This window comes from Peromyscus californicus, unplaced genomic scaffold (genome assembly GCF_007827085.1).
Source record: "Peromyscus californicus insignis strain IS unplaced genomic scaffold, ASM782708v3 Scaffold_9__1_contigs__length_137607984, whole genome shotgun sequence".
In the NCBI taxonomy this organism is placed as follows: Eukaryota; Metazoa; Chordata; class Mammalia; order Rodentia; family Cricetidae; genus Peromyscus; species Peromyscus californicus.
Window position 1 is genome coordinate 86,679,335 of NW_026294617.1, and position 23,490 is coordinate 86,702,824.

General features: G+C 43.8%; 2 protein-coding genes across 6 annotated transcripts in view; one reads left to right on the forward strand and one right to left on the reverse strand.

The window, feature by feature from the left end:
- Positions 1 to 12,343, reverse strand: part of Elapor1 (endosome-lysosome associated apoptosis and autophagy regulator 1) — an 89,342-nt gene extending 76,999 nt beyond the window's left edge. For 4 of the 5 annotated variants that reach the window (XM_052729998.1, XM_052729996.1, XM_052729994.1 and 1 more), the window contains exon 1: positions 12,069 to 12,343. In XM_052729998.1, the coding sequence (XP_052585958.1) occupies positions 12,069 to 12,221 (153 nt within the window). In that variant the 5' untranslated portion in view covers positions 12,222 to 12,343. The remainder of the gene's footprint in view (positions 1 to 12,068) is intronic. The other variant, XM_052729997.1, reaches the window with a different exon arrangement.
- Positions 12,344 to 13,291: 948 nt separating this feature from the next.
- On the forward strand, positions 13,292 to 22,936 carry Cfap276 (cilia and flagella associated protein 276). The gene is made up of 5 exons (XM_052729999.1): positions 13,292 to 13,407; positions 18,656 to 18,772; positions 19,575 to 19,690; positions 20,203 to 20,330; positions 20,743 to 22,936. The coding sequence occupies exons 1-5, from the start codon at positions 13,327 to 13,329 to the stop codon at positions 20,811 to 20,813; spliced, it is 513 nt and encodes a 170-aa protein (XP_052585959.1). The 5' UTR covers positions 13,292 to 13,326; the 3' UTR covers positions 20,814 to 22,936.
- The last annotated feature ends 554 nt before the right edge of the window (positions 22,937 to 23,490 follow it).

Consider the following 23,490-nt stretch of genomic DNA (forward strand, 5'->3'; position numbering starts at 1 on the left):
CTTAGGGAAGTTATGACACAGCAAAAGCTAAATGAAATGGATCCTTTTCCTCCTCCTCCTCTTCTTCTTTTTATTTCTTATTATTATTATTGAAAAGTTATCTAAGCAAAAGCTACATTTGAATTAAAAATGTAAGTAAGGGTGCTCTACCAACTGAACTATATACCCCAGCCCTTGTTTAGTTTAGACAAACGAATGCTATATAGCTAAGTCTGGCTGTGAACTCAATATTGCAGCCAAAGCTGCCCCTAAACTAATAGTGATCTTCCTGTGTCTGCCTCCTAAGTGTTGGAATTGTATTCCTGCCTTAGGAATCAACATATGCATCTTAATCACTTACCCTCTGAAATAATTGAAAAAGAAATCATGATCAGTTCCAAAACCAGTTTAGTGTCTTCCAAAGGTGAATCTGCACACAGCCCGTGACCCAGCACCTTACAGCTTTGAGAAATGTGCACTTTCCTGTCAGGAGACAGATGCAGGATTGTCCACAGCAGCATCATTTAAAATAACAAAATGCTGGAGATCCAAATGTCTCTCAACAGGAAAATGAATTTTTAAAACTGTGAACTATTTATACAAAGGAGTATTTTATAACAATGAAAATGAACAAGATATAAAAACACCACATAAAAATACAATAATCATGTAATATGTAATTAATAAATAATATAACTATATAAACTGTAATAATTAATGATAATAATAATGGAAATAAGCCAGGCGGTGGTGGCGCACGCCTTTAATCCTAGCACTCAGGATGCAGAACCAGGTGGATCTCTGTGGGTTCGAAACTAGCCTGGTCTACAGAGCGAGATCCAGGACAGGCACCAAAACTACACAGAGAAACCCTGTCTCGAAAAACCAAAATAATAATAATAATAATAATAATAATAATAATAATAATGAAAATAAATGTGAATGGCTAATAATTATATATGACATGTAACATCAATATATTAGAAAAGCAAATCCCGCATTTTTATGAAAGTGAAAAGTAGAACTAAGTAAGATTTTGTTTAGGGAGACATATACACGTGAAGAAAAGAGATTAAAAAGAGAAGAAAGTGAGGGACCAGCACTCAGGGCAACGGTGAGCACTGGGCCTGGAAGTGGGTCTCCAGGAGGTCTTGTCACCGTGGAAATCTGAAGGGGAGTAGGAGAGAAATCTCACAGGGAAAACAACAGAAGTTTGTCCCTCCTGTCTGAGCAGTAGCCAGGAGGCTGATGTAGCTGGAGAGGAAGAGGGGGCCGCCTGTGTTCAGGGCCTTGCAGGCCGCTAAAGAAGTTGGTTCCCACTCTACCAAGGAAACCCTTTTTTTTTTAAAGATTTATTTATTTATTTTTATGTATATGGGTGTTTTGCTTGCATGTGTGTCTATATACCACATGCGTGCCTGGTGCCTTCGGGGACCACAAGATCGTGAGCTGCCAAGTGGGTGCTGGGAATTGAACCGCAGTCCTCTGGTAGAGCAGCCGGTGCTCCTAACTGCTGAGCCATCTCTCCGGCTCTGACAAGGAGACTTTCAAAGGTTTGGGCAGGAGAGGACAGAGATCAAGCTTATGTTTGGTAAGTTTACTCAGTGAGCGAAACAAGAAGTCACTGTGGAAGGAAAGCAGCTATGTGGGAGGCCTGGAGATGTCACCTCGGCCAAGGGTAACAGTGGAGGAGTGCGAAACCACCGTATTCGGAGTAGATTTTGAGGGCAGAGCTGGTAAAATTTTTCTGTTAGAGGAAGGAGAAAGAGGGGAGTCAAGACTTGGGGTCTGAACAGCTGGAAGGAAGTTGATAGAGATTCTCTGAGGAACAAGTATTTTAATGATGTTGAGGACCAGGGGTCTGGACACGAGGAACATGAGCTGCCAGTCAAATGACTGCTTACAGAGACCACAGATGCAGCTGGCTATACAAGTCTCTAGGTCCAGACTAGAAGCAGGAATTCAAGAACCATCCATACACATAGAGTCTTTCATGCCACGATGCTGTTTGAGATCACCTAGGGAGTGAAGATGGAAAAGGCTGGGTAGAGAGAGATGGAGGGCTCGAGAGAGGTTTGATGACTGACTTCCGGGAACTGACAGGTTTATAGTTCAAAAAGACAAGGGAAGGAGCCACCAGGGGGGCAGAAGCAAAACCTCCAGCAGGGCTGGTGTCTGAAACCAGGGAGTAACGCACAGGGAGGCTGTGATCAGACTGTTGAGTGCTGGTGGATGAAGACTGTTGGGACAGAGATTACCGAAGGATCGAACAAGTGCAGTTTTCCTGAAAACATCGGGGGCGAAAATGAATGCGGCGTGTGTTCAATAAAGGGGAGAGGTCTAGAAACACTGGTTTTAGACAAGGTTTTCAAAGGAGCAGTTATCAAGGGGAACAGCTATACAGACAAGTAGTTAGAGTGGTGACTGAGAGGAGACCGGCAATCAAGAGAAGCCTGCTTTCCCTGGACGTCAAAATTATTCTAGGTCAGTGCCCTACCAATGAATTGCATCCCTAACTCTATCTTTTTATCTTCTCTCTCTTCTTTTCTTTCTATTTCCTTCCTTTCTTCTTTAATCTTTCTCTTTCTTTAACAAGGTCTGACTGTGTAGCCAGGCTGTCCTTGAACTTGTAGAAAGACAACCATTTTGCCTCAGCCTTCCTAGTGCTGGGATTACAGATTTAAGCCACTATGTCTGTCTTTATTTTAAATTTTTGTTTTGTTTTGAGACAGGATTTCTCTGTGTAGCCCTGGCTGTTTTGGAACTCACTCGGTAGACCAGACTGGCCTCAAACTCAGAGATCCTCCTGCCTCTGCCTCCTGAGTGCTGGGATTAAAGGTGTGCACCACCACTGCCAGACTTTAAATTTCTATTACTTCTTCTTTTTTTTTTTTTTTTTTTTTTTTTTGGTTTTTCGAGACAGGGTTTCTCTGTGTAGCTTTGCGCCTTTCCTGAAACTCACTTGGTAGTCCAGGCTGGCCTCGAACTCACAAAGATCCGCCTGGCTCTGCCTCCCGAGTGCTGGGATTAAAGGCGTGCGCCACCACCGCCCGGCCTATTTCTTCTTTTTATGTCTAAGGGTGTTTTGCCTGTATATAGGTCTCTACACCACATGCATGCAGTGCCCATGAAGGCCAGAAGAGGGTATCAGATCCTCTAGGACTGGAGGTACAGAAGGTTGTGAGCTGCCATGTGGGTGCTGGGATTGAACCCAGATCCTCTGGAAGAGCTGTCAATGCTCTTAACCTCTGAGCCATTTCTCCATCCCCATGATTAAATGTTTATCAGTGTGTAATCATTGTACAGTTATTTTTCTTTTTAGTTTTTAAGTAAGAGAGATGATAATACACTTGGAAGTTGATGAGAACTATTTGGGTTGGATATGGTGATACATGCCCAACTCTAGCACTGGGGAAGCTAACATGAGCATGTTGAGTTCTGAAAATAGCCTGGGCCACATAGCAACACTGTCTAAAAATAAATAAATAAGGGATTTGGTGGAGGAGAGGACTGAGTGGCTCCAGAGTGAGGAGAAACTGCTGACTTGCCTTAGAAGGCAGGAGGGACAGTCACGCTGAGAGTTTGGCATTCGAGACTGGCCAGGCAAGCTCCTCCAGTTCATCACCAAGGTCACCTAGGACAATCTCATGGTCCTCTAAAGTCCTTTAAAAGTAGCTCATAAATGACTAACAAGCACGTTTATGAACATACAACACCTTTTGCCAAACACTTTCTGCAAATTATCTTGCCTAATTCTCCCAGCAATTGTGAAAAGAAGCAAGTTCCTCCCATCTTCCCAACAAAAAGCTGAAGGCCAGAGGTGACCCTCGGTTATGTGGCTGTAGTGGGAGAACAGCCTGAGTCCACACACACGACCTGCTACCTCCAGGCCAGCAAACTCCCATAGGAATGTGAGTCTCCCACAGGATTTTTACTTTCTCTCAGAAATGTAAAAAGGAATGAAAAAGGTGAAATTAATTTTAATAATAAGTTATATTTAGATACTATCTAGATCATACAAGTTTAGAGTCATTATAAATTATTGAGATACTCTTCTTACATTCAGTCTTCAAATTTGACAGGTATAAAAATACAGCTCATTGCCAGCCTGGTCTACAAAGTGAGTTCTAGAAAGCCAGAGCTGTCTTGCTAGAGAAACACTGTCTTGCTAAAATACAGCACAGCCAGGTGTAGAGACACACACCTTTAATCCCAGCACTAAGGAGGCAGAGGTATGTGGATCCCTGTGAGTTCCAGGCCAGCCTAGTCTACATAGTGAGTTCCAGAACATCCAGAGCTATAAAGTGAGACCTTGTCTCGAAAAAAACAACAACAAAATAATAAATAAATAAATCAAAATACAGCTCAATTCAGCAACAAATCTGCATCAGAAATTTTTTTATCTCTGTTTTGAATGTTATAAAAATCGCAGTTAAGAAAATACATTCGGGGCTGGAGAGATGGCTCAGTGGTTAAGAGCACTAACTGACTGCTCTTCCGGAGGACCCGGGTTCAATTCCCAGCACCCACATGGCAGCTCACAACTGTCTGTAACTTCACTTCTAGGGAACCTGACACCCTCACACAGACATACATGTAGACAAAACACCAATGCACATAAAATAAAAATAAATAAATTATTAAAAAAAAAGAAAATACATTCATTTACCCAAGTTATCCTAAACTAAGTTTAAAGGTTTTTCAGTAGTTGAGTATCTATTTTAACTTTCACTTAATTAATATGAAATAAAACTAATCATCTCCTTCCTCAGGGTCCTAGACATACTGTGGCCAGTTGCCTCCCATAGCTGGTGGCCACTGAGTAGAGAACTATAGCCCAGACTCTCCTGTGTCGTCCTGACTCTTCGCCAAGCTCCGCCAACTCTCCCCAGAACACCTCTCACATCTATTCCCCTCTCCTGATTTTCTAAATGTGCTTGTTCTGTTTTCAGATAGGGTTTAACTCTGTAGCCAAGGTGCCCTGAGACTCCCGATGTGGCCCAGGCTCATTTGGAACTCGAGGCAACCCTTCTGTCCCGCATACTGGGGTTACCCACATACCCATTGCTTTTTTGGCTTGGGGGAAGGGTCTCAAACTTTCTGTAATCCTCCTGTCTCTGCTTCCCAGGACTGCAGATGTGTGACACCACACTCACCTTTCAATTCAGCCCACTTCTATCACCCTTAGGTTCTTAGTGATTTTGATTTTACTTATTTTTCTGTGTATGGGCATTTTGCCTGCATGTATGTCTGTGAATCAAGTGTGTTCCTAGTGCCTGTGGAGGCCAGAAGAGAGCACTAGATCTCCTTCAACTGGAGTTACAGATAGTTGTGAGCCACCATGGTGGTGCTAGGAACTGAACCCTAGTCCTCTGGAAGGCCAGCCAGTGCTCTTAACTGCTGAGCCCTCTCTCCAGCCCTGGCTCTTAACAATTTTTTATTACTATAGGAGAGTGCTGATTCTACTTTCTCTAAAACATGGCTGTACCCATTAACACTTATTGAATACTTACTATGCAAACAATTGTCTGAAGCACCTCACACGTATTAACTCACTTAAATTGTCATAATAAAGGAGTGTTATTGATATCTCCTTTTTTTCAGTGCTAGAGATCAAACTCAGGGCCTCACACAGCCAGACAAGTGTCCTATACCGAACTGTATCCCTGGCTCCCAACATCCCCATATCTAAGAGAAGTAGCTGAAGCATGAGGAGATCAAATAACCTCCTAGCTACAAGTGGAAGAGCTGGGAAGTTGAACCCAGCTTGATCCATGCCTCACACTCCATGCCACTGTTCTGTCTCCCTCACAGGGATACACACAAGGATGGTAGTTTGAGTGACGTGATTCCAGGTGCTTTTATTATTATTATTATTATTATTATTATTATTTTCCCTCCTTCTTGTCTGTGTATTCCAAGTTATGAGCCCATGAGATATACCACCTTTTAAATGTCTTAAATAAGTCTGATAATTATTATTTTAGTTTGATTTGAGTCAGGCAAATCACAAAATTGATTCTTAAATGTCCAGATCCCAACAAGATACTGTTCCTTAGTCACTGATAATAGTCTTCTCTTGGTCACTAGTGGCAGGTGCTCTAAACATCCAGACTCAGTGGCTCCTAACCTCAAGACTCATTTTCTTTCTTCAGGTTTTTTTTTTTGGTTGGTTGTTTTTGTTTTGTTTTGTTTTGTTTTTCCAGACAGGGTCTCACTATATAGCTCTGGCCATCCTGGAACTAGCTCTGTAGACCAGGCTGGCCTCGAACTCACAGAGATCCCCACCTGCCTCTGCCTCCCCAGTGTGCTGGGATTAAAGGCCTGCGTCACCATCGAGGGCCACAAGAGTCATGTTCACTCATTTCCACTGTTGTGGAATACTTCCTGAAAGCTCCGAGGTGCTGGGTACTCTGTAGATCTGCCCACGGCCCTACGGAGCTCTAGCCTCCAGGAGAAAAGATAAAAGCTCAGGAGCTTCAATCCTACTGGGCAATAATGTGGTAAAGACCCTAGACTCCTCAACCCTATAGAAGCTGATAAGAAAACAGGCACTGAGGAGAAGGACCAATCACCCTGCTCACCAAGGCTGTGTCTTCTTTCTGCAGTTCAGCTAGCAACCACTACCAACCATTCCCTTATGCTAAAATCCTGACAAAAAATTTGTACTTGCCCCTTCAACAGCAGCCTACCCCTTCGATCATTTACATCCTCCAACTTCTCCCTTCAGCCTGTCTGTCCTCTTTAGGCCTTTGCATTTATCACACTGACACTAACCCGGCACAGTCCCTTCGATAACTCAGGCAAATCCTGAACTGGCTTCCTCACTTTGCCTCCTGCGCTGAGCTTTTATCCAACTCAACCACATTCTTCTCGTTTCCTTTTTTCCCTTTCTTTTTTTTTCTCTCTCTCTCTCTCTTTCTTTCTTCTTCCTTTTATTTTCTAAACAAGGTCTCATGGAGCCCAGGTTGGTCTTGAATTTTCTGTGTAGTGCAGGATAACCTTGAATTCCTCCCCTCTCCACCTCCAGAGTGTTAGGAATGACAGGAGGGGCTGGCACTGGGGAGACGGCTCATTGGTTAAGGGCACACACTGCTCTTACAGAGGACTCCAGTTCAATTCACAGGAATACCCTATAACTCCAGTTCCAGAGGGCTCCGACACTCCTAGCCTCTAAGGGAACCTGTACTTACATACACATACCCACACAGACACACAAAAACACACATATGTTTAAAAAATGAATTACAGGAGTGTACGAGCCACTATGCCTGGTTTATATAATGTTAGGGTTTGAACCTAGGGCTTTTTTTGTCTTTGATTTTGCTTTTGGTTCTTTGAGACAGGGTTTCTCTGTGTAGCTTTGGAGCTTTCCCTGGAACTACTCACTCTGTAGCCCAGGCTGGCCTCGAACTCACAGAGATCCACCTGGCTCTGCCTCCGGAGCGCTGGGATTAAAGGCGTGCACCACCAACCGCCTGGCAAACCTAGGACTTTTCTTTCTTTTTTTCTTTTTTTTTACGTTTTATAAAATCTTTATTGACAAATAATTCACATAGTATACCATTTGCCTGTTTGCACAATTTGATAGACTTTAGTCCAGCATCCTCATAGGCCCATGACACCATCACCACTTTCTACTTTAGAACATCACTGTCTTCAATTTCATACACAAATATAATGTGTGGTGATTACATTCCACCTTATTTTTTTAAATGAACATAATATTTGCAATTGTAACCATTTTTAAGTTCACAATTCAGTGGCATGAATTACATTCAAGATATTAATTATACTCATGATATTCATTAATTACACTCATGATATTAATTACATTTGTGGTATTCATTGATTACATTAGCAGTATTCATTCAATAACTATATTTATGATATTCATTAATTACATTAATTGTATTGGTTTATTACATTCATGATATTATGTCCTGATACTACTGTCTGTTTGTGGAGCTTTTCCATCACACAAAACAGAAATTCTGTGCTTGGGAAATCGTTGTTCTATATTCTTTTCTTCTCCATCTTGAGATAACGTCTAATCTTTCTGTCTCTATGAATTTGTATATTCTATATATTTCATGTAATACAATTCTATAGTATTTGTCCTTTTTTAAATATAAAAAGATTTTATGTACAACTACAGGAGAAATAATACACAGATAGCTTGAACATAAAAACAAAACCTAGGGCTTTTTGAAGTCAGGCAAACACTCCGGCAACTGAAATATAGCCCTAATCCTCAACCATATCCATGCTTATTCCCCTGAGCAGGCTATTATCCTGGCCAGAAATCCTAATGGGTTCTCTGTTTGATTTCTAACATTCTGATCTTATTGCCTACTATCCCCACATCGATCCCTGTTTCAGCCAACTGGTCTACTTACAATTCCCAGACTCTGTTTCTCCCATCTGTTCCACTTTCCTCAGGTTCCTCCCTCTATCTAGAAGTCAACCAGCCTCCATGTCTGCCAGTGAGTGCAACTGGTTACTCCAGAGGCAGGCCAAGTGCCAATGGTTCCCGTGAGGGTCTTGTCCACTCACCTCTCTTCCACCGCTCCTGCTGACCACATGCTAACCTTAGGTCAGTGTTTACATGTTGTTATTTGTGTGCAAGACTTGTTGCCTCCAGTGCTTCTTGAGGGCCCACGATATCCCGGGAGTACATACTAGGTATCTGACATGTGCTGTCTAATTCAATCCAGTCCTCACGACAGTCCTGTGAGATAGATACGACTCCCTTCGTTTTACAGGACAGGAATCTGAAGCTATCGGGGGATTAATGATCTTGATTCCTTACTAAATGGCACAGATGTCACTCACTCAACAAATTTTATTCCATTTGGTGTCTGCCAGATTCCTAGGACCCCCTGGGCCTTTCGGTATGGATTGGGTCCCTCCGGGAGCAATTAGCACAGCAGCCTCAGGACTAGGCAGATCATGTCAAAGGCAGTTTTCTGCCCCTCTCCTTTCGATTTAGATCTGTTGCACTATGAAAAAAAAAAAAAAAAATGTTTGGCTCTCAGTCAGCACTTAGCCTGGGCCGGCACAGGGCTAAAGAAGTGATTCATGTGGACAAACATTATCCAGGATGTTTTGTTCTACTGGTGACCCCGATCGTTGTAAACCTGTGACAGGAGTGCCAAACCCCGGGCGCACAGCCAGCGTCTTGCACTCCCAGCACCATGCCACCTCAACAGAACCTCAAGCCAAGTCTCCCCTCTTCCTGCTTCAGCCTTTCTAGAGAGCCTGTGACAGCATTACTGCCTTGGCTTGATAAGAGGCTCTTGAGAAATTCATATGGTAATCAAGAACGAAGAAGGGTGAGTCTCCCTTGAGCCGGACTTTCACCCTTTAGTGTTGGAAATCCACAAACTAGTTGGATCAGTTCATATTGCCTCATGAAGAACTCCATAATAATGGACTCATTCCCATCTTCCTTATCATTTTAGAGTCGAGGGTGTTTAGAGGCCGTTTGCTCAAGCGGAGCTGATGCCCACGGCCAATGAGCATGCCTCCAAAGCCAGTTCATCCTGGCCAGAGGTGTGGCTCTGATTAAAGCGTCTGAGCCAAGAAGCAGGGGTGAAGTAATTCTATTTTGTATTTGAGGTGTATTTTTTTTTTCTTTCCATCCTCAAGACAGTCTTCTCTGAGGTTGGTGTTATCAGACTGTCTATTCCACAACTCCCAAACTGTGGAACGTTGAACACCTATCCACTGCCTTCGGCTCACTCCATCTTAAGCAAACATTGCTTGTTTAAATAGGTCTAAAGGCAACATTTGCTCACAAAGTAGAGTTCTTAAGCTGATATTCGTCCCTCCCTCTCAACCAAGATGGTGTAAGTGTTCAGGGCCTTCAGTGTCTCATATGGTCCATAGTGGACAAAGGTCTTAATGATAATCTGCTATTGAATGGTAGAATTCTTATCTTGTCAGACAGTGTTTAATTCTTAGGCAAGGGAATAGACCACAGGCCACCAGGGCCAGTGAACCAATGTCACTGGGAAGATCATCATGTTCTTGGTTATTTTTAAAATATATCATGAAGCGGCTTGGTAAATATGTTAGATGGCCAGGGTCAGGGTATAATAATTGGGACAAGTAAATGTTCTAAAAAGCCCACTGACTGGGATCACTTTCCAGTTACCGCTGTTTCCCCCAGTATGGAGTGTGTATATTTATGACATGTGTATTAATATGGGCATACACATCCCAAATGAAGGCCAGAGGATGACTCTCTGGAGCCTGTCTCTCACTATGTAGCTGAGGATAAACTTGAATTTCTGATCCCACTGCTCCTACCTCTCAAGTGCTGAGAGTACAGACATGAGCTTCCATGCCTTGTTTAGTCAGTGTTGGAGAATCAAACCCAGTGCTTCGTGTGTGCTAGGCAAGCACTCTATAAACTATGCAAAATGTGAGAGGTTTGAAAACATGTCAAAAGTCTAGCACTGGAGCAGGAGTGCTAAATGTCAAACCTAGCTAGGGTTTGAGAGGTTAAAATAATCCTTGTAGTTACATCCCAGCCCTGGGGTCACTTCATTAAAAAAAATGTTTTTATTTTATGTTATGAGTGTACCGTATGCAAGCAGGGCCCTCAGAGACCAAGAGAGGGTGTCACATCCCCTGGAACTGGAATTAAGAGATGGCCGTGTGGTTGCTGGAAACCAAACCCAGATCCTCTACAAAAGCATCGAGTTCTCTTAACCACTGAGCCACCTCTCCATCCCGATGGGTTACTTTGAATATTAATGAATCTTTTAAGTCAAACTTTATTCGTGTAAAAATCCCCTTGGTTCATTCATGATGTGTTATGTTGTAGACAAGCTAGTGCTTAGAACCTCTACATAATACTAGTACTCCTCAAGGAACTGAATCAGCATTGTTAATTAACATTGGTGACTTAAAAGGACTGTTTTAACCCTTCAAAACTTTGGCTGGGTTTGACATTTAGCATTACTCCTACAATGTTAGTCTTTTTTTTTTTTTTTTTTTTTAAAGATTTATTTATTTATTATGTATACAGTATGTGTGCCTGCAGGCCAGAAGAGGGCACCAGATCTCATTACAGATGGTTGTGAGCCACCATGTGGTTGCTGGGAATTGAACTCAGGACCTCTGGAAGAGCAGTCAGTGCTCTTAACCTCTGAGCCATCTCTCCAGCCCCAATGTTAGTCTTTTAACAGGTTTTCAAATCTCTCACATTTTGCATAGATAAATTTTATTCTGCCTTCCCCGATATAGCTCTTGTAAATATTTTATTGTTGCCTCTACCATATGTTTTTAAGTCTCTTAGAGCACAAACCAAATATTATTTCACTAATATAGAAACTATTGAATTTTGCTATTCCTAATGTCAAATGCCCCCCCAAAAAAACAATTTTCAAAAAAGCAAATTTTTTTTGTTAGAAGACATACACTACCTACTGTCTGAATTATTTGCTAACGTTTTAGAGACACCTTGAAAAAGACTTATGGCATATGTTAGTATAAGTTCAGAAGAGAGAGTGGGAGAAAACACATTAAAGAACTCAAAGATGGAACATGCCAAACACTGAGCAAAGCGTATCGCGGAACAGGAAGAGCAGGACCACTGACAACTGGAGGGCAATTGGGTGTTAACACCAGAAGGCGCTCTCCGGAGCTTCCCACCCTCAAACCTCAAGGCTCCCAACTCGTCTCCTGCCTTTCCCCAACTTTACTCTTACCCTTTCCTCTTTCTGTTTGGCCTCTCAGTGTTATCGACCACTTTTAGGTAATTTCACCCCATCTGGAAAGCAACTCCAGTCTTCTTTCTCTTTCTTTCTGGGGACGACTTCTTCGGACCTTACTTGCTGAGCCAGAGCTGAGAGCTTGTGAGGGTGATCTATTTTAAGAGTCCTCCAATGGGCTGGCCTCCCCCATGACAACGCCAACCTGCTTCCCTCCCCCCAACCCCTACTTCTCATCCCTAGAGAAATTTGAACTCCGTGGCCCCTGAAACTCTGCCTGGATCCCCAAGGTCTCCATCTGGAGCTAAGCTTTTTTTTTTTTTTGACCAAAGTGAGATCAGGTCAAGGGGGTGGAGTGGACAGTACCTCTTTGCAGGCGTGAAGCTCGGGTCCGGTTCCTAGGGTCACCTGGACGGTGGTCCCAGCCCAGAGCAGCAGCCACATAAGCCGAGATGTGCGCCTTTCAGTTCTTCCTCCGCCTCCGGCAGAGGGATGAGGGTTGAGACCAGGCTCAGCCATAGCGCTGTCCTGAGCCAGCGGCTGTAGCGGCTCAGGTGCTGCGGTAGCTGCTTATGCTGGCAGAAGGAGGAAAAAAAGAGGAGGGAGGTACACAGGGGGAGGATGCAAGGGGCTGGACTCGCTTCAGTCACCTCCCTGCGGCTACGCCAAGGCCGCCCATCCTTCCTCCTCCCTCGGTCCTTTCCTCCTCCTATCCACGTCGCCTTGACAACCGCATCCTCTTCGCTCAGCGCGGGTGGGGCAGGGACCACGCGGGCCTCTGCCGCTCACCTGCCGGTCTCCATGGCAGCCGCCACCGCTGGCGCGCGGCGTGGGAGTTCGCGCGCCAGGGTTTGCAACTAACCCAACAGGCTTACGTAAAGCACGCGGTAGAAGAACCCTCCAACCATCCGTAGCAGTTCATTTCGCCCTTATTGATCTCCCTGGCCAGAGGTTATTTCTAATCATCTCTTATTTTGTAAACGTGGCATGTGAAATGATAAAGGGAAAACAAACGTCATCACTACCTTCGAGGGATCGTCTCCTAGAGTGGCCCCAGCACTAACTGCAAAAGCTACTTCCATCCTTCCACCCCGCCAAATCCATCCATGTTTTTACAGCCGGGTCGATGAGCAACCCTGACGTCTGCATAGTTAAACAGCAAGGAGAGTGACCTAACCGACAATTTTCCAATCAGGACACGTGAGATCTGGGGGGTTTTGACATTCTCGGACTCTCATTGCTTTGAAAATGGAGAAGCTTTCTTTTAGGTGAGGGTGAGAAGGAAACCTCTGGGTCATCCTAAAGGACTTCTTTCGTCAGCTTTTGCGGGACTCCCAAGCTGTTGGGAGGCCAGCGTTTTCCAACTAGGGCTCCAGAGAGCACATCCAGGGCTCCTCTCCTCGGTATTCACAGCAGCCTCCTCCCAAGGAGCCTTCTGAGTTGAACCGCCAGGTGGCGCATCTCTCGAAGGAAATACATCTCTGTCATAAATGGAGGGGTAGTTGCCTGGCAACCAAAAACTGGGCGTTCCAAACAATTGGGACCGGGGATCCTGTATGAGACAGGTCGTGCTGCGGCTACGCTAATCTCCTGGGACTAAGCCAGCGTCTTTGGGCCTTTAAGTATGCCTCACTCTCAGGAATCTTTCTCGCACCCTACCTTAAGTGAAGAAGACTCACACTTGGGCAGTCTGCGGGCTTCTAAGGTACTGAAGTTTCCTCAGCAAATTCCCAGTGGGGTTTCCAGTAGACTCCTGGTAACCTAACTCTGGTGAGACCACCAAATGCCAGAGAAAACTGTTTTCTGCCTGTCTCCTTGGCCCGCTATTTGGGTCTGCTAACGTTTCAGAAGTGGTTTTGAGCAGAGGGACGTGAACTCTACTGTTGAATAAAGTCCATCAAAGCAGTGACTAATGTAAGTGATGGGAAAGCTGGGTTCCACCAAGTTACCTATTTTTTTTCTTTTTTTGTTTTTTTTGTTTGTCTGTTTTGCTTTTTTTTCTGTGTAGCTTTGGAGCCTTTTCTGGAACTCACTCGGTAGCCCAGGCTGGTCTCGAACTCACAGAGATCTGCCTGCCTCTGCCTCCCAAATGCCGGGATTAAAGGCGTATGCCACCACCGCCCAGCTACCTTTTTTTTTTTTCTTGTCTTGAAATCTGTACTCCAAAGACAAATGAGATGTGGACTAGAAAAGAATGCTCTGAAAGATGCCAGGTCATACTTCAAGCAAGTCTTCACGATACTTCTGTCCTCTGGTTGATGCAGGAACGCATCTGTCTATGAGTGTGTTTAATTTGTGTTCAGTGCTCTGGAGATACAAACCATGCTAGTATAAGTATTTGGGATATTTGAAGAGATGGACAATAGAGTGAATTAAGTGGTAATCTGAGCTTGATAACAATACGAAAGCACTTCCTTTCAGTCAATATTTGTTATTTATATGCCAGACAGTCTGCTAAACACTGAGGGCACATAGTCTAAAATTAGATATAGTTAATGTCCAGTTAGCTTAGTAAGGAAGACAGGCGCATCAGTAAAAATGTGTAGACAAGCCAAGCATATGCCTGTAATCCCAGCACTTGGGAGGTCAAGGCAGGAGAACCAGGAATTCTAAGGCTGCCTGAGCTATGAGAACCTGTTTCCAAACACAAAAGCAAACAAACACAAAAATGTGCTACCCGCAGTGGCACATGTATTGTGAAGGAGTCACAGGTGGAATGTCCTGAGAATAGGAACCTGAAGGAGGGTTTCTCAGAGGTGAGTGCGTCTAGATGAGTTAGCTGGCACAGATGAAAGGGGTGTGTGTGAGTGTGTGAGTGTGTGTGTGTGTGTGTGTGTGTATGTGTGTGTGTGTGTGTAAAGAAAAAAATCAGATGCCCAGGAAAAGAAGCAGTAGGTGTGCATATGCCTGGGAAGGAGAGACAGAGTGGCCTGGGGAACTGAAAATCCAGACAAGCTAAATGTTGGTGTGAAATAGAAGACACGGAGCAATGGGTGTGAGAGACCAGACCTTGTGGCTGAGCGTTGTGAGCATTGTGTTAGCGGGCTAGAAATCAGCCTGGAGGTGCTGGGGAATGGAATCATGGGATTTCAAGCACTGAAGTGTCACGATCAGTGTATGTTAGGAATCACACACAGCTATGTGCATGTCTTTCAGAAAACGTGTGTTAAATGAGTATAAGCAAAATGGAGGGCCTACAGCCTCAGCTACATAGCAAGTTCAAAACCAGCCTAGATTATATGAGACGCTGTTCTAAAAAACAAAACTGGTGGCCTATGTGGGTAAACTTCATCGATGGAGGAGGGGATGCCATTAACATTTATAGGACTGGTCTTTAAAGTATCATGTACTCAGCTCCACAAGTTAGTTGTAAATATGTCTTTGTTGATAGAAATGTACTTTCATTTTATCTTTGATTATTATGTGAATAGAGTGTAGTCATATCGAAAGCAAAATTTAGAGTCTCAAGACAGCTTGCTCTGGTACTCCCAGATACCTAAAGGAATTGAATCAACAAATAGTTGCCTGTGTACATGTACTATGACACTGATATTCACAATACCCAAGTTAAAGAACCAGCCTAGGTACTGTCCACATGAATGGATAAAGAAATTGTGATATGTAGGTGGAAGTTTCTCTCCTGCCTGCCTGCCTGTTCCCAAATACCCGGCAGCCCCTTCTTAAATAATATTAAGCCTCTGAGTCAATTATTTAAGAAGCAGCTGCCGGGTATTTTGGAAAGTGTTGTGGGATAATGCTCTTGTACACTGTAAAGATTTGTCACTTGAATTGGTTTAATAAAACACTGATTCACTGTCGGGCGGTGGTGGCGCACGCCTTTAATCCCAGCACTTGGGAGGCAGAGCCAGGTGGATCTTTGTGAGTTCGAGGCCAGCCTGGTCTACAGAGCAAGATCCAGGAAAGGCGCAAAGTTACACAGAGAAACCCTGTCTCGAAAAACCAAAAACCAAAAAAAAAAAAAACAAACCCACACTGACACGCTGGTAGCTGGGCAGGAAGTTAGGCAGGAAAGCCAAACTGAGAATTATGGGAAGAAGGAGGGCAGAGTCAGAGAGATGCCAGCCAGATGCAGAGGAAGCAAGATGAGAACGTAGTGCTGAGAAAAGGTACCAAGCCACATGGCTAAACATAGATAAGAATTATGGGTTAATTTAAATATAAGAGCTAGTTAGTAATAAGTCTGAACCATCGGCCAAACATTTATAATTAATATAAGCCTCTGAGTGATTATCTTATAAGCGGCTGCGGGACCAGGCAGGATGCAGAAAAGCTTCTGGCTATAGTGCTAGACAGACACAACCAAGTGCTGTCCAGTCATAAAGAACAGTTATATTTTCAGGGAGATGGGTGCAACATAACAAGGGAGACAAGGCAGATTCAGAAAGGCAGATGTGACATATGCATAATCTAGTTTAAAAGTAAAGACATGAGACTGGAGTAGATGCGTGGTAGAACGCTTGCCCAGCATGAGTTTGATCCCCAACACAGCAAGGGGGAAAAGGGACATGAAAATAGAGAGGGGGCTGTTTGGAAAAGGAACAAGAGAGGATAATGGGGGACAAATATGGTCAGAATTTTATGGAGGCACAAAAAAATATGATGAAACCTGTTTTATATGGTTAGTATGTGCTGATAATAAAAGATTGTATTTGCTAATGTACAGAGACTGTCACAGAATTGGTGATCAATGAATACAGGCTCTTCTGGCTCTTAAAAAAATCACACACAGGCCGGGCGGTGGTGGCGCACGCCTTTAATCCCAGCACTCGGGAGGCAGAGCCAGGCGGATCTCTGTGAGTTCGAGGCCAGCCTGGGCTACCAAGTGAGTTCCAGGAAAGGCGCAAAGCTACACAGAGAAACCCTGTCTCGAAAAACCAAAAAAAAAAAAAAAAATCACACACAGAAGTGGACTGGGTACAATGGAGTGAGGCAGAAATGGCTCAGCTTGGAAACAGGTGCAGCAACCCTGAAGAAGAGTCACAGCAGTGACATGACATGGCTAAAAGATGGATGTTTGAGAAGGATGGAAGGGATAGGGCAGTGGGATTTGACAACTCAATATGGGCCAAAGAAAATGAATAAATATAAGATAGACTCCTGAGTTTCTGAGGGCTTCATTGGCACCATCACTGAGACAGAGCATCCAAAGGAAGCAGGTTTGGGCAGAAAGATGTTGGCATCAATCATGTGGATGTTTCTGTGGTGCCGGTGAAATCTTTAAATGATTTTATGGTAGGCAGGCTTGAGAGATTGGGATTGAAGATGTATGTCTGGGAGCTAATAAAACAAGAAGGAACATTATTAGAAGCAGAGAAAAGACTGAGCTGAGAAAGAAGGTGTAATAGCCAGAGACCAAAGTTAAACCAGAAGGAGTTGGCCTCATAAGATGGAGAAGTATTTGTGGGGATTCAGAGTTACAATGCCAGAAATCTCAGGAATCAAATAAGGTCAGGGGTAGCAAAGATCTTTCTAGTAGCCACAGAGATTGCTGCTCAAGAGCCAGGCCAGGTTCAGTGGGCACTGGAAGAGAGGCCAAACTACAAAGGGTTGAGACTTAAAGGGTGGAGAAGGGGAGACAGTAACTGTTGACCCTTACAGAAATGTGTATCTGTGGAGACAGTGACAATGTGGCAGACATACCTTGATAAAGGGATGGTAGAGATGTTTGGGCCAGATGAGGGCATGGGGAATAGTACAAGTCCAAAGAACAGGGAAGGGCTGGGTCAGAGATGCTTCCTTCTAAGTGAAGGACTTCTCCCTATGACCAAAGAAAGGAGGTCTGCAGGCTGGCCCCAGTGACCGACAGTTGGTTTTCTTTCTTTTCTTTTTTTTTTCTATTTTTGGTTTTTTTCAAGACAAGGTTTCTCTGTGTTGCCCTGGCTGTCCTGGAACTCGTACCGTAGACCAGGCTAGCCTCAAATTTACAAAGATCCGCCTGCCTCTGCCACCCAACCTTAGTGAAAGGCAATCCCCTTGTGCCAGTAGAGGAGATGGTGAGTCTTGTATGGCCTTTGAGGAAGGTGACCGAGCTGCTCAGGGCCGCAGCAGGGATAGCTGAACCTATGTTTGCACTGTGTGTACATATTTTACATATTTGCCTGATCCTACTGTTCAACCTTCAAAGACTGAACTGAGTTGAGTCACATAGTACTTTGCTACATGGAGGGAGAGGAGGCTAGATGGTCGTGCTTACTAGAATCAGTCATTGGTTTGATCAGGGCACAGTTTTATGTGTATTAGGTCAGCGTGCTTGGAACTGAGGATACGGAGGTGAAAATGGTCAGTTTCATACCCAAGAAACATAACTCTGTGTTGTTCTCACTTCTGTCTGTCTGGGGTGTTTATAGAACTGAGCAGTGTTCACTGAGCTCTTTCCGACATTCCTCTCCATGCCTTATCCTTTCTTGCACAGTCTTTTTCTCACCTAGACACCACACTTTCTGACTTTGTCTCCCATTGCCGGAGTGAAAATACTGTCCCCATAGACCCTTCTGGTCAGGCTCTTTTTTGCAGGCTTCAACTACTTCTGCATGTGGACAACTTGATCTATCTCAATTGTTTCCAGCTCTCCAGCAAGCCATACTCTTCCACTTTTCTGTTAATTAGAAGTTTCATCTTTTCTCCAGACCTGGGGCTTCTAAACATGAACATATCATCTTTCTGATCTGTCCCCCGAGCCCTCCTCTCCCCTTCCCTCCCCTCCCCTCTCAGTACCCTGATCTGCCAGCTTCTCCTGTGTCCCCGGCCCCGGCCCATTTCAGTCATTTCTCACTCAGAATGCTTAGGGAGGCCTGCCCCTGTTATTACTCCTCTTTGTGGCTGTCCTTCTGAGATTCAGGTAAAATGGGATGAAGCACGGTGATGAACGTGACCCACGCTGCATCAGCAAGGCCTCCTGTAACCAAGTCCTGCATGTTTTTTCTCTTTTGCAGAAATCATCGTTTAAGAACCCAACTCACCTTGCTCAGCAGCAGGAACCCTGGAGTCGGCTCAACTCAACTCCCACATTTACCTCCATGAGGCGAGATGCCTGCTTTTTTGATCCCAAGGTACATAGCACTGAAATACTACTTCTTTTTTGTATCCACTTCGGGCTCAAAAAAATCTTCTATTTTATTTTAATTAATTAATTGATTTTTTTTTCAGATAGAACCTTGCTACATAGCCAAAGCTGACCCCAAACTTAGTATTTAGCCCAAATTGGCCCAGAACTCTGAATCTTCCTGTCTCAGCTTCCTGAGTACTGGGATCATGGGCATATGCCAGCACACTTGGCATTAATATCCTTTTCTAAGGTAGTCTGAAATGCCTCAGCATCTTTCCTTTTGTTCCAATTCAAGATCTTACCAAATACAAAACCAACCTATTAAGTCACAAGGCTTGCTCCAAATCATTTTTATCAAATTTCTTCTCACACACTGTAGTAAATCAAAGGTTGAACTGGGTAGTGGTAGTGACGCACACCTTTAATCCCAGCACTTGGGAGGCAGAGGCAGGGCAATCTCTCTTGAGTTCGAGGCCAGCCTGGTCTACAGAGTTAGTTTTAGGATAGCCAGGGCCACATAGAGAAACCCTGTCTTGAAAAATGAAAACAAACACAAACAAAAAGAATATAACCATAAATGAGATAAGGTTTGTCAAACCCAAAGACCATTTTTCCATGTCACCAGTGAGCTTACCACTCTTAGCCTAACCACAGGAGATCATTCCTGTGGACAAGAGTTACGAAGTCACCATCATGCACAACATAGTGTTAGGTGCTGGTGAGTTTCTGCTCTTTTGGATACAATCTGACTAGAGTTAAGGCACAAAACAGCCAAGTTAACTGTCGGAGGACTGATTCCTCTGTAGATGCCAAAGGATGATCTGGATTTCCGCTTAGCAGCCTTGTATGACCACCACACTGGGGCATTCAAGAACAAAACTGAGATACTGTTGCACCAGGAGACCATTCAGGATAAGCATGGGTAAGTGCTGAAGGCAGAGCCTCTCCACCCTAAGGATGCTACTACCATCAGTGACATAAGCCAAAATGACATGTGACAATACGAACAAGTACGTAGTTGGGGTTTTATGAGCAGAATAGTTTGTTTTTGTCTTTGGCTTAAATGTGCTGGGGATCAAACTTAGGATATCATGCATGCCAGGCAAGTGCTGTGCCACTGAGCAACATCCTTAGGCCTCATTTCTGCATTTCATTTTCTAAAATGAGCAGAAATCCTCATCTGGATAGTTCATTTATCCAGTTAGGTCCATCTGAATAAACAAACAAATGCTTTGATAATTCCAGAAGGTGGTTGGGGATTTAGCTCAGTGGTAGAGCGCTTGCCTAGCAAGCGCAAAGCCCTGGGTTCGATCCTTAGCTCTAAAAAAAGAAGATAATTCCAGAAGGTACACAGGGCCTTGGACTTGAAACCTTATGATATTATCTCCCCTCTCATGTTTTCTTTCTGACTCTTCTCCTCTCACTGTTTTCCAGAAGCAAGATCCAGTTTTCTGGAGAATGTTTCCACTCTCCTGCGGCCCCCATCACTTCCCGGGCTAACATCATCAGACACTGGATCAACCCTAAGAAAGAATCCATCCACAGCATCCAGGGATCCATAGGTGAGGGTTAGAAGACAGGGTGGCATGTGGGGGTGCTCCAGTGCCACTGAACCTCCAGGGACCAGGCTCGGGGTGACTGGCTGGCAGGAGGATCGGAGACCACAGAGGACGGGAATTGGTGATTAAGTTGTCATCTACTAGAACACTCCTAAGGGACATGCTGATTAATAGAACTAGGGAGTTCAGCTTTTCAGATTTTGTCTAGGTGACATTTTGAGCAGGGCAGGCATAGGCCACAAATCTGGGAATGAAGATCTTAGTTAACTTCCATCAGTCCATCATATGCCAATTTCCCATCTTTACAAGAATCTTCTCACGGTACCAATAAATGCATTTGATTAAAGGATTAAAAAGGGGGGTGGGGGGCAAAGGGTCTGAAATTCCAGCTCACCCCATTCCCTTTTCTCCACAGTGTCTCCTCACACAGCAGCCACTAATGGAGGTTACTCCCGAAAAAATGATGGTGGCTTCTTCTCCACCTAGTGGTGAGAACTGGGTTAATTTCATCATGGTGGGACATCTGGCTGCCCCTTCTTCATTAAATAGGTTTGTTCAAGATGAAGCCTGAAGTGTCTGCTGCCCATAGCACTTTTGACCGCTCTTAAAAGAAAACCTCCTGATTCTAGAATCAAGTCCTGTTGCAACTTGGAAAGTCATTTTGCCAGAAGGATTTAGGACAGAACACTGGTTTGGAAGGGACACTAGTATTTAGTTTACAAGTTTGTAAAGTCACAGCCACCCAGAGCCACATTAGTGGCATCTGCTCTAAGTGCAGGGAAACAGGAAGTAGACATGGCCTGTTCTCTTAATGAGCAAGTTATCACTACGATACTAAATGCGCCACATAGCTAACTGCTAAAGTCGCATGAACAGATTTTAGACCTCTTGAGTTTAGTCACCTGCTTTCCCCCTGGTCCTGCTCCTTGCCATCCCCTAGTTTCTGACTCTCTACTGCCTGGAAGTCAACTCTCTTTTTCTGTGTTAACTTTGCCTGTGGCATATATCGCCAGTTCTCATAAGCATTGTTCAAACACTTGATGCTGGGATTTCAAGGTCCCTAAAATTTGATGCGTTAACATGGTTTCTAATCTTACAAGTCACAGGGCTGGGGAAATGGCTCAGTGGATAAACTGCCTGCTGTGCAGGCGTGAGAAGGACCTGAGGTTTGGATCCCCAGAACACGTCTACAACTCCAGTGCTGTGGGGCAATGGTGGGCGAGAAAGGCAGGTCCCAGGGGCGTGCTAGGCAGCCAGTCTGGCTGAATCAACTGAATTCCTGGTTTTGTCAGAGACCCTGTCTCAAATAAATAAACAAACAAATAGGCACACAGGAGACGGAGGAAGACACCCAACTTCAACCTCTGGTCTCACAAGTTCACACACAGAGGCGTATGAATCTACACAAATATGCACATACACACACAATACAAGTCACTCATAAGAACCTGTTGTCACAAAAAGATTGGGCAAAAAATGGCCCAATGACCTTTTGAATATTGCCCTATGTGATATGTACAGTGGTATGTGCCTATAATCCCAGCACTCAGCAGGTAGAGACAGAGGAATTGCTAGTTCAAGGCCAGCCTGGGCTACATAGACACTGTCTCAAAAAGTGTTTTAAATAAACAAAAAAAAATTAGTGTACTATAAAGTTCCATTTCTAACTAAATCTGACACTATTACTTCATTTATAATTCAAACACAAAGGGGAGTTCTTCCAGGAACTACCATATTCAAACCTTCTAGTCTCCTCAGATATGAAGTTTCTGTACTTGGGAGGCTGAAGAAGGAATATCAGGAATTTATGGTCATCCTTGTCCATATAGCCTGAGATATCTCTGGTATGATGCTCTGTCTCAAATAAAATAAAATCTTAACATTTTGAAAATTTGAACAAGAAAGAATTCTTACAATTTCATTTCTCAGGGCAGCATTAGCCCGATACCAGATAAAACACACATACATTTATATACTCATACACAAACACACTCACACAACTTAACACACTCAAACACACACATTTTTAAAAAGGAAAAATAGCCGGGTGGGGGTGGCGCACGCCTTTAATCCCAGCACTCGGGAGGCAGAGGCAGGTGGATCTCTGTGAGTTCAAGGCCAGCCTGGTCTCCAAAGCGAGTTTCAGGAAAGGCACAAAGCTACACAGAGAAACGCTGTCTCGAAAAACCAAAAAAATAAAAATAAAAAAATAAAAAAAAATAAAAAGGAAAAATAAGGTTTCTATCTGTAAGGAACATTATGGTGGTTTGAAGAAGATGGGATGGGGTTGAAGGTGTGTATCACCTCCCCTGGCTAGGGTCATATATTTGAATGTTTCCCAGTTGGTGGACTATTTTGAAAGGATTAGGAAGTCTGGCCTTGTTGAAGAAGGTGTGCCCCCGGGGTTGGGCTTTGAGGTTTCAAAAGCCCACGCCAGGCCCAGTCTCATGTCTCTGTCTGCCTCTAACTTACGGATCTGATGTAAGCTCTCAGCCATACTGCTGCACCATGCCTGCCGGCCTGCTGCCATACTCCCTGCCATGATGGTCATGAACTAACCCTCTGAAACTGTAAGCAATATTCCAATGAAAAGATTTCTTTAAAAAGTTGACTTGGGGGCTGGAGAGATGGCTCAGAGGTTAAGAGCATCGTCTGTTCTTCCAGAGGTCATGAGTTCAATTCCCAGCAACCACATAATGGCTCACAACCACCTATAATGAGATCTGGTGCCCTCTTCTGGCATGCATGCAGGCAGAACACTGTATACATAATAAATAAATAAATCTTTAAAAAAAAAAAAAAAAAAAAAAAAAAAAAAAAAAAAAAAAAGTTGACTTGGTCTCTCTTTATAGCAAAAGAACAGTGATTAAAAACAAACAAAAATACAAAGCTCAACCAGATACTAACCAGACCCAACAGCACATTAAAAGGATTGTTACTGCGATCAAATGAGATTCATGCCAAGGATGATAGGTCAATATGTAGAAAACAATAAATATGATACAGCACATCAACAGACTGAAAGATAAATCCCATATGATTGTCTCATCAAATGGAAAAAGTTATTGTTAAAATCCAGCATCCTTCCAGGATAAAAACAAAAGAGATCAGGTGTAGGTGGTCATGACCCCAACATTAAGTCCATATATAACAAGCCTACAGC